Source organism: Postia placenta (assembly GCF_002117355.1).
Source record: "Postia placenta MAD-698-R-SB12 unplaced genomic scaffold POSPLAscaffold_6, whole genome shotgun sequence".
Lineage (NCBI taxonomy): Eukaryota > Fungi > Basidiomycota > Agaricomycetes > Polyporales > Adustoporiaceae > Rhodonia > Rhodonia placenta.
The window spans coordinates 1,435,973-1,446,149 of record NW_020169837.1 but is presented as its reverse complement, the minus strand read 5'-3'; the positions used below and the strand labels follow the sequence as shown (position 1 = coordinate 1,446,149).

Below are 10,177 nucleotides of genomic sequence, written 5' to 3'. Positions count from 1 at the left end.
ACCGGATCTTCTATTTTTGGAGAGAAGTACGACAGATTTTATACTATGCAAGGGACGCTACGACTATCGAGAGTGGCACACTAGTACGAGGGGCTTTGCATTGTCCCGCACGAGTCTGCCTCACCGAGTGGCACATATCAAGTCCATTGGTAGAGTGACGTTATGCCGAACACGGAGATGAAGAGAAACATACGAGACACTTTGGACCGGTATCCGTTGTCGAAGGCATGCCGCGAGGTTCGATACCTAATCGGGAAAGACCGGCTACGTTGGTGTGGCACGGAGCGATGCCCGCGCTTGGACGAACGGCGTCAAGTGGCCCTATTGTCCGCCGAATGCAGGAGATGTCCCGAGATCTACGCGCGAGGCATCGGGACGACCGCGCCGAGCTTCGAGCAAGCGTCGCGCACCGTCGAAGATGTCGAAGAGCGTCGAAGGCGAAATCGAAGTGTTGGGTGACTGAGCCGAAGTGCCGGGCGGGATGCGATTGCTGAAAAGAGCTGTATCGGGGCCCAGAGGGGCTTGGCGCCTATCATCTCCTCCTTATTGAAATTTGGACCGTCCTCGGTCCTCCACGTGATGCGAGAAGCGTGATGATCGTGAACGGATCGAAGCGGCATGGCAACCCGTGTAGGCTTCGAACGCCATGTAGTCGGCGCTAAACGCTGCTCGAAAAGGGGTTATAAGCAGGATAGACTTAGCCTCATCTTCCCCAGTCCATCGTTCCCTCTTCGCTACCTCGCCGCACTACCTCGCATACTCCCTGCTTCGACGATGTCTTCTCGTTCCGCCACCCCTGCGTCGACTCCTTCGCTTGTCAACTGCCGCCTCGCCTCTCTGCTCGTGGTTCTCGAGGCTCCGCCGACCGCCGACGCCACGCTCGATGTGGTCGAAGAGTGGGCGCAAGACTTGTCGCCTCTCGTCGTAAGTTGCTCATAATCTGCATAACCCGACTAACTGTTTGTTTTCGAACAGCTCGCCTATCGCAAGGCTCTGGGCGCCATCCGCGACAAGGAGACGGAGCTGCGCGTGGCCGCCGCCGTCAAACAGCTCGCCGAGCGGGCGTCGGGGTCGTGGGTAGAGTGGGCGCGCGGTGACTGGCCCGAGCTCGCGACCGCCATCGACACCGAGGTCGAACGACGCGCCGAAGAGCAGAAGCGCCTCGCCGAGGAGGAAGCACAACGCGCCAAAGAGGCTGCGAAGCGTGCGAAAGCCGCCGAAGACCGTCGCCTCGAAGACGAGCGGCGTCGAAAGGACGAAGAGGACCGTTGCAAGCAGGCTGCCGAAGACGAGCGTCGCGAACAAGAGGCCGCCAACGAGGAGTTGGCGAAGATCGCGGCCGCTGAGGGACTCCTCCCTGACCCCGCGCCTGCCGGTGCCGACAAGGGGAAAGGGCGCGCGAGGGTCGACGACGAGGTCACCGAGTTGTCGGATGACCCTTCGGTCGTAAGTTTTCTCTTCTGTCGTCATTCGATTGCTAATCTCTCTTTCGTAGAAGACTCCGCGGACGCTCGAACGTCCGTTCGTGATGACGGAGGTCGATATGGCCGCCGTTGCGCTTGCGAAGCGTCGGGCCGGACAGAAGGTAAGCTCGACTCTCCGTCGAAGCTGTTCAATACTAACTTCTCGATAGTGTGATCGTTGCGCCGGCTACCGCTCGGCCCCGGTCGAGTGCATGTGGGTCGAGAACACCACGACTTGCGAGAGGTGCGCGCAATTCCAGCAGGGCTGCTACTTCGACAAGGTGTCTGTGCTTGGCAAGACAAAGAAAACGCGCGGCGGGGGATCGACTACAAAAAAGCGCAGTAAGTTGTTTCCTCTGGGTGTCCTAACCTTGGCTGACGTCTTAGTAGTTCGGCCGTCCTCTCCCGTGCCTTCGGTCGCAGAATCGAGTGGTTTGAAGAAGCGTCGAGTCGACGAGCCTCCACGCCCATTGCTACGACTGCCTCTCGATGGGGCCGGACGCCTTGGCCTGGAACAGGACGACCTCGATGCGCTCAGCCTCGACGACGAGTCGCGGGGGATCATTCGCGTCATCCGCGAGGAGCGCGCTCTCATCGCTCGCCGTCGAGCGCTCCTACACGATATGGACCTCGACCTCCAAAAGATGGAGAAGGCCGCGCTTGCGAATGGAGGAATCGGGTTCGTCCGCGGGGCTGTAGACGATGACTAGGCGATGGGGCAAGTCGTATTGTAGTTGTACTCATGTCGTAGAATATCGCATAGATGATCGAATGGAAAATGTGGCCTTTGGCCTAGACGAAACCTAGCGGGAACTAAGAAAAACAGGAAATGAAAATAAGTGTGTTCGAAGCAAGTCGTAATATGATCGAAGGACATAGAAGGTGAAATAGAAACGTTCGTAGCGAGGAAAAATGGACTTAATGAAAATATAGGCTCAGTTTGTCATCACAGCCTAGGAGGACTCGTCTAAGGTGAGCCTCCGCGCAACAGTCGAATCGAAGCGTTCGTAGAACGTCGAACGATGTCGCGACTATCGAGTTGAATCAAAGATATTCGTACAAGGGATGGTCTAGAACGTAGGAGAAAATCAAGCATATAGCGTAACGTGAGAGCCGGAACAGAGAGAAGAAAGTACGTATCGTGTTGTACAAGTAATAAAGGGAAGAACCTCTATTCGTCGCGTTCTTCGGCTTCTTCGACTTCATCGTCGTCGTCATCGCCTAGAGAATTCGATAGTTCGAGTTCTCGAAGGCGCTCTGTCGAGACATCTTCGAGATCTTCGGGAATTGGAATGGATTTGCACGCGAAGTACGGAATGACGCGGAATGCTGCAATGGGTCGATCGAGGACTGTACCGTCGAGTTCGCACACAATGTACGCGCCGCCCTTGTTGCGCGAGACAATGATGAGGGGGCCTAGATATCGCAGGCGCATCTTGCGGTTGAGGGACTTCTCGATCTTCGTGTTGCGTATGAGCACTAGGGCTCCGCACTTGAAGTTGAAATCCTGGATTGAGTGCTCGTGCTCTTTCTCGAAGCGAATTGCTGCAGTTCGACGTGCTTCGTAGACCTTCGAGTGGAGTTCGGTGACTTGCTCGACGCGTTTCTGGAGCGCAATGGCTCTTCGGGCGATGAGATCGGTCGTCAAAAGAATCGAAGTCGGTGGTGGTTGCAGATACGTAGCTTCGACGATGTCGAGAGGAATGAGCAGATGGGTGCCCGTAACAGCGAAATAGGGTGAGCAGCCCATGCGTCGTCGAGTCGTGATGCGCTCGGACCAAAATACAAAATACGCAGCTTGGGACCATTTCTTCTCATCTCCATCGGCTGTCTTAAACAAGGCTTGTCGCATGCTGAAGTGCGGACGTTCGACGAGACCGTTCGCCCTCGAATTGTACCCACTGATTCGAATATGGTTGATGTGGTACTTCTTTGAAAGGTAATCGGCCGCTGTCACGACTTGAGGTCAAGCGACAGGGGAAAACCTAAAAGCTGGGGGCGTCCGACTAGATCTCACCGAAGCGATGGTGAGCTACGCTCAAACCTAAGGCTAGGGACAAGTAAATTAGCATAGGAAAGTAAGTATGTACAGGGGCTTACTGACCTAGGGACAAGAGGTCGAAACTGAGGTCCCTAGGGCAGCAGAGGCAGGCTTATATACAGGGGGAGTTTAGGGGAGGCTGTGCGCACTGGTCCGTGCACAGCTGGTCCGTGCGCAGCATGCTGACGCGGCCCCGGGGGCCGGTGAGTCAGAGCGGCTGTGTCAGCGGAGCCCGAGCTGTGCCGTGCACTGCCACCCATCTAATCTAATCGTACAGTAGATAACGATGCGTCCATATCCGGTATGTAGTACAGAGGTCGCGGGTTCGAGCCCGCGAAAAGGAAAAAATTAAAAAATGGCTAGACACCGTACCAACTCATGACAGCCGCCTTGATGAACGCCGTACCATTGTCGGTGACGATCTCGCTGAGCGCACCCCATCGACAGAGGATGTCTTCGAAGATCCAGTCAGCGAGGGCCTTCGCTGTCTCTTTTCGAAGCATTCGAAACTCGGGGTAAGTCGTGAGCGAGCATCTACCTTGGACCAAGTACTTGTATCCACCCGAGGCAGGCATGTGCATTGTGTCGATGTGAATTTTCGTGAAGATGGGAGCTGGTACTGCGACGGTCGGAGGAATGAGGATTTGACGCACTTGTCGAGACTGGCAGATATGGCACGATCGAACAAACCAAGCGATGTCGGCGTAGTGGAACGGCCACCAGAATCGCTCACTGACGAAGGCTCGGGTCGCGTAGATTCCTCGATGCGCGGTGCGGTCGTGGCATTCTCGAAGTATTCGAAGGCGATCGCCGGGCTTGACAACCAGCTTGTGTGCTCCGTGACTGTCCTTGCGCCAGAGGGTGTCGTTGTCGAGGAAGAATTGCATGCAGTACTTGATGAACCCTTCGTAAACACTTTCGGAGATGTCGTCGGGCTTTGCTATCGTTCGATGAAATTCGAGTACGTCGTCGAGCTTCATGTCGGCGAGTTGCGCTTGCTCCGATCGAGGCACTAGCTCGTAGCTATCCTCCTCCTTATTGAAATCTGAGCCGTCCTCGGCTCTGTCATTGGTTAAGATGGCAAGCGAAGGGACGGGTGGGAGGGGCTGAATCTGGTGAATGAAAGAGTGCATCTGGTCGATCCAATCGTCGAACTCTTCGTCGACCTTGTCTTCGATGATATCGCCGGGTTGAGCTGTGCGTTGAGAGAGACCATCGGGGCCGTGCATTGTACAGGGGACGTGGACTAGCATGAAATGGAATGTGAGAATCGAGACGATCCACCGGTTAATACTCGCGCTTGGGGCTATGTCCGGATTCTTCAGCATACCCTTGATGTACCAAGCATCGACTTCGACGATGAGGTTCCGAACGCCGATCAGGTAGAGTCGAAGGGATCGTAGTGCGCGGAATAGGCTGTAGATCTCGAGCTTCGGCTGTGAAAACCTTCGTTCGCGATCGTTGAGCGTGATCGAGCCGAACCTGTTGTAGTAACGGACTCGCGTGTTGGCTTCGTCACACTGGCAGAGGTGATATCCGACGGCGATGAACGACGTGTCGACTGCGAGAATGACGGGAGAGGGGGAATCATAATTAATGGCTCGGAGTGCGGGGGATGAGAGTAGCACGTCCTTGAGGTCTTCCTGCGCTGCGATTTGCTCCGGACCAAACTCAAACTCGACGTCCTTCCTCGTGAGGCGTACGAGCACGTCGGCGCGGTGAGCGAAATTACGGATGAAGATACGAACGACGCCGATGGTTCCGAGGAATGCTCGAACGTCGGATAGAGTAGCGCAGGGACCCCAGTTGCGTATCGAAGCGATGCGAGAGTCGTCGGGGAGGCGTCCTTGAGGAGTGCAGCGATGTCCTACCACCATGATTTCTCGAGCGATTAGGACGCTCTTGACTCCTGAAAAGGTATCTCCGGCGTAGCGCATTCGAGTGACTATGCGGTTCATGTTCTCGAAATGCTCCCATACGAAGCGTCGAATGCCACGGTTCGAAGGGAGCCGTTCGCCGTCGTAGTCTGATTCGGGACCCTTGACGGGAACGTCGTCGACGTAGGGCACCGTAACGTGCGGGATCTCGGGCTGTAGGATGTAGGTGACGTCGTCGTGGAAGATCGGGACCAAGTTCGTCCAACCCATCGGGAGTGTTACTAGGCGCATGGCTTCGTAGGGTGTCTGGAACGTCGTTAGATCTCTCGAAGATTCGGCGATGAGTCGTTCATCGTAGCCGACGTAGAGGTCGAGCATGCCGCCGCATGGTCTTCCTCCGAATTGTTCTGCGAGGTATTCGGGCGTCGGCGGTACACCAGAATGTTGGATCGTAACTGCATTGAGGGGCTCGAGGGAATGGACGAGTCGAAGAGATTTACCGTCCTTCTTGACGACACAGAACCACCGCGATCGATACGACGAGTTCGATGGTTCATAGACTCCGGCGGTGATCTTTCGCTTGATCACCGCGCAGACTTCGTTGTAGATCCCGGGCGGAATGGGGATATTCTTCTGCACCCAGGGCGTGTGAGGAACGACGGGGAAATCGACGGGAGGGAAGTACTCGGGCTTGAAGCATCCTCGCTCGTCGTCGGTCCATGCGAAGGCTTCATTGTGCAGGCACATGAAGTGGTGGAGGACTCGATGTTCGTCGGGAAGTAGGAAGTCGCCGTCGTGAAGCTTCTCGGTCGTTTCGAAGTGTTCGAGGGTGTACCGACCAGTAGGTTTGAACGGTGGGGGGTCAGTTGAAAGCTTAGGCATGATGGATAGAGGGTCGCCCTTGATGTCTCGAAGTATTCGAAATTGCTCGGGGACGGCACCAAGGATGGGTCTGGTTTTGAGAGCGACAGGCTTGTATTTCTTCTTCGTCGCGGCGAGTATCTTGTGCATCGAGGGGGTAGAAGTCGATGTCGTCGAAGGAAAGGGAAGAATTGAGTTGGAGAACTGTGAGATGGACTTCGTCGGAACGGGAGCTGGCGGAGTCGAAGCAAACAGAGCTGAAAATAGAAGAGTCGAAACCCACGTCGAAGTGTTCGACGGAGCGGCATTAGAAGCTGTATTGTCCGAAGCGTAAAGAGACTGCAAATATGATGAGATGGAGGTGCATGCGGAGAGATACAGCGACGAAACAGCGTTCGGAGTCGAGGAAGCAATAGGAGAGACGAAAGAAATACTCGGTTTTACCCCATCGTAGTCGATGACTAGCGCGGCTTCTCCTTGATCATGGGGAATCAATTCCTCGAAGCGAGAAAATGCGATTTGCGACACCCGAAAGGATGCTGCTGTCTTCGCGATCTTCCTCGCGCATATGTTGGAATCGTGACGGTTTCGCCGGTGTTCGGACAGAGGATCGTAATGGTCTGGTTCTCGTCGGCGAAGTTCTTGACGACGCTCTGCGTGAGCACGTCGAAGGGTCGGCCGAGGAGGATGTCATACACTGCGTTTCGAATGACGTGAGCCTGGAGATACAATACGATCTCACCGATGCGGAAGGGAACATTTCGAATGAGTCCTAACGATCGGTCCACCTCGCCGTTCGCCGATTGCATGTTCAGCTGGATAGTAGGATCGAAGAGGAGGTTGAGGCCGAGACAGACCTCTTCCGACATGGCGACGATCTGCGAACCTGGGTCGATGATGCATTCGATCTGCTCTTTGTTGTCGATCAACGCGATGATCGAACAAATCGCGTTCGAATCGCGTGCGACGGTGAATTCTGCGGGGTACTCGCCGTGAGGGATGTGCTTCAGATATGTTTCATAGGGGTCGGGGACGATTGTAGCACCAGGTTCCAACGTTGCGCCTGAACACGAGAGCTGGTTGACGGCCATGACCTCGTCGGCGCCGATTTCTACGATGTGGGCCGACGTGACGGGTTCCGTCGAGACTCGCTTCGGGGTGACGGTGTCGCGGTACTTGGTTCGAACGTCGGGCGCGATCGACAGCAACTCTTCTGGGGTCAGCGTGATGAACTGCGACTTCATTGAACGCTGGAAGATTTCTTCGGCGAGCTTCAGCTGGATAATAGGGACGATGGTCTTGTACGCTGGTTCCTTGCCCTTGTCGTTCGAGGGCTTCGGCGGAGTTGCGAAGTTTCGAACGTTCGGCGGGGCGTAGGTTGCGTCGCGAGCGTTTGCGAAGGGGTGTACTGGTGGTGCTGGGGGAGCGGACGTAGTAGTAGGTTGAGACGTGGATTGCGTAGGCGGCGAAGAAGACGGCGCGGGTGCTGCTGCTGGTATCGTCGGAGGCGGGGCCGTGCTTGTCGAAGTGCTCGAGGGTGCCGCCACTCCTTTTGATGTACCAGATCCCGAGGCTTCCGCGCTCTTCGGGACGGCTGTCGTCGTAGGCTTCTTCCGCTGTAGAATCTCGACGCCGTCGAAGACCTCCCTTCTCTTTCGAAGCTGAAGGAGTTCTCGTTCGAGCGCTTCGATCCTGCCGCTGGTGTTGAGCGTGAACGTTTGCACAGTCGAGCGATCGTCGATCTCGAAGAGCATCGTCAGAGCGGCGGGTGCTGCGGGATTTCTTCTATACCATTCGTAAATTCGATCTCGTATTGTGAGATCAGGGATAGTGCGGGGGCAGAAACTTCCGTTTGGAAGGACGATCTTGCCTTTGGTGTTCCATTTGCACTTGCCGTCCCGAATGTCGATCTCCGCGAACTCGCAGGTGCCTACCCTGCAGCCACGATTGCCGCAGTAGTGGCACGTCTGTTCAGCTCCGCTGTTCTCGTGGACGTGGACGGCAGCTTGTTGTCTCGATGCGGGGGCGTGGTTGTGCGTAGCGTGCGTTGTCGGCTGAATGAGTGTTGTGATCGTTTTCGACAGGCTTTCGATGATCATCGAGATATCTTCAGTTTTGATCATCCCGGGGGGCACCGTTGTCGAAGTGTTCGATGTCGAAGCGATAGGTTGGTTAGCCGCTGTCGTAGGTGTGCTCGATGTACCATGTAAAATGAAAGTAGCCGCAGCGTGAATCTCTGCCATGGTGTATGGGTCATCGGCGTAGTGATCGGGGTGCTTGAGATGCAGTCGGGTCTCGAGCCGTGTGAGCAACGCTGGCTGGAATCCTCGAAGAAATGCGCGACTTTGTTTGATAGTGGAGAGTCGGTTCTGTGTGATGAGACGTTTCGTAATGGCCATGAAGTCGCGGTAGTAGCAGCCTAGATCTGCCGCATTGTGAATCCCGATACGAGCGCGTTCTCCGATGAGCTGATCCATGTCCGCCAGCGACCACTTTCTTGTATTGTCGGCACCAGGATAGAGTGCTCGTACGTCCGCTTTTCATTCGTTGTAGCTCTTGTTTACGTCGATGAAGGACTCGATGGTTTCCCATAAGTCGGCGACATCAATCGAAGGGTACCGAATGGCCCACTGTTTCTTGGCCGCGTCGTCGGTAATCTGACACCGGGCGAACAACGCCTCGAGGTCCTGGAAGTAACGCCGAAGCGAACGGACTTCCGACGGGTCGAAGCTCGGTGCCGTCGAATGACCACGCGGGGGTATCAACGGTGTGTTCGTGTTCTGACTCATGTTCGTAGTGTTAGTAGGAGCTGGGCTCGAAGAGGACGCGGTAGTAGTCGAAGGATTCGTAGGTGCGGGCGGTGCGAGGTTGGAGTTCGAAGCTGCGTTCGAAGGTGCCGATACTGGCGGAGGTGCCAGGTCGGACGTAGGTACGACTGAAAGTCGCGAAGAGGATGCGAGGGACGGCTGGGCGTGGGTGCGAAAAGAAGACAGAGTTGGAAGTACGAGATTCGAAGTAGATGGGATGGGATCCTCGGGTTCGGGCGAAGAACCGGATTGGTCGAAAAGATCAGGAGACGAGGTGGTGTAGTCGGTAGTAGTGAGGCCTAGAAGCTCGGGGGACGAAGTGCGTTCTTCAGAGGTCGAAGGGATCGGTTCTTCGTCGAAGTCGTCCTGAAGTTCTTGGTCTATCTCGTCTTCTTCGTCGCGGTCGAAGTTACCGGGAATTGTCGGAGAGAGAGTTCGAGAGGAGCTGTCGAGGTTTTCGCCGGTGCTGCGACTAGCAGCCTCACGCGCTTGCGAGCGGGTGAGTACTGGAGACGTTTTCGGAAACCCGAAAGCGGCGAATTCTTGCCTGAGATCCCCTCGCGGTGGGCTCCAGAAATGATGCGATCTACGAAACCCTAACCCCTAACCTGGGTACGACCTAGGTGGACTAGAGGCGGGTTATTGTCTTAGTGAGAGGGGAGTTAGCAGCAAGGTGTCCCGCGGTTCGAGTGAACATGAGAAACGCCCTCAGAAAAGGCTACGAATGCTAGGGAATGTACGAGGTGGCTTCGACACGTCGTCGAAGCTACTCGTAGGCTGTGGGTAGTTAGCGGGGGTCGGTAGGGACGATCGAAGCTTGGCAGAGCTCTTCGATGTATCGTAGAGGGAAGAGACACGATTCGATAGGGTGGACTTAGCTAGGACGCGGTTCGAGGTGCAACGCAGTTTTTCGACAATAGCCGAAGTCGAAAGGTTCGTCGAGACGGTATCAACGAGTAAACACAGTAGACGAGGTTTCGAGGATACGCAGTGAAGAACGAAGTGACGCAGTTAAGGTTTTAGACGCAGGGCGAACTCGACTTATGAGCTCTGAGCTCGAGGGGGGGACCGGATCTTCTATTTTTGGAGAGAAGTACGACAGATTTTATACTATGCAAGGGACGCTAC

General features: G+C 55.5%; 3 protein-coding genes across 3 annotated transcripts; 1 reads left to right on the top strand and 2 right to left on the bottom strand.

Moving 5' to 3' along the window:
• Window positions 1–618: 618 nt before the first annotated feature.
• Window positions 619–2,173, top strand: POSPLADRAFT_1056265 (hypothetical protein; the record flags this gene model as incomplete). Its single annotated transcript, XM_024480756.1, has 5 exons — window positions 619–924; window positions 976–1,446; window positions 1,496–1,585; window positions 1,634–1,805; window positions 1,854–2,173. The coding sequence occupies 5 exons, from the start codon at window positions 619–621 to the stop codon at window positions 2,171–2,173; spliced, it is 1,359 nt and encodes a 452-aa protein (XP_024339690.1).
• Window positions 2,174–6,723: 4,550 nt separating this feature from the next.
• On the bottom strand, window positions 6,724–7,996 carry POSPLADRAFT_1140664 (hypothetical protein; the record flags this gene model as incomplete). The annotated part of the gene is made up of 3 exons (XM_024485204.1): window positions 6,724–6,801; window positions 6,827–6,939; window positions 6,985–7,996. 3 exons carry the CDS (start codon window positions 7,994–7,996, stop codon window positions 6,724–6,726), a joined length of 1,203 nt encoding a protein of 400 aa, XP_024339689.1.
• A 786-nt stretch (window positions 7,997–8,782) lies between these two features.
• Window positions 8,783–9,746, bottom strand: POSPLADRAFT_1056263 (hypothetical protein; the record flags this gene model as incomplete). Its single annotated transcript, XM_024480755.1, has 2 exons — window positions 8,783–9,617; window positions 9,679–9,746. The coding sequence occupies 2 exons, from the start codon at window positions 9,744–9,746 to the stop codon at window positions 8,783–8,785; spliced, it is 903 nt and encodes a 300-aa protein (XP_024339688.1).
• Window positions 9,747–10,177: the final 431 nt, after the last annotated feature.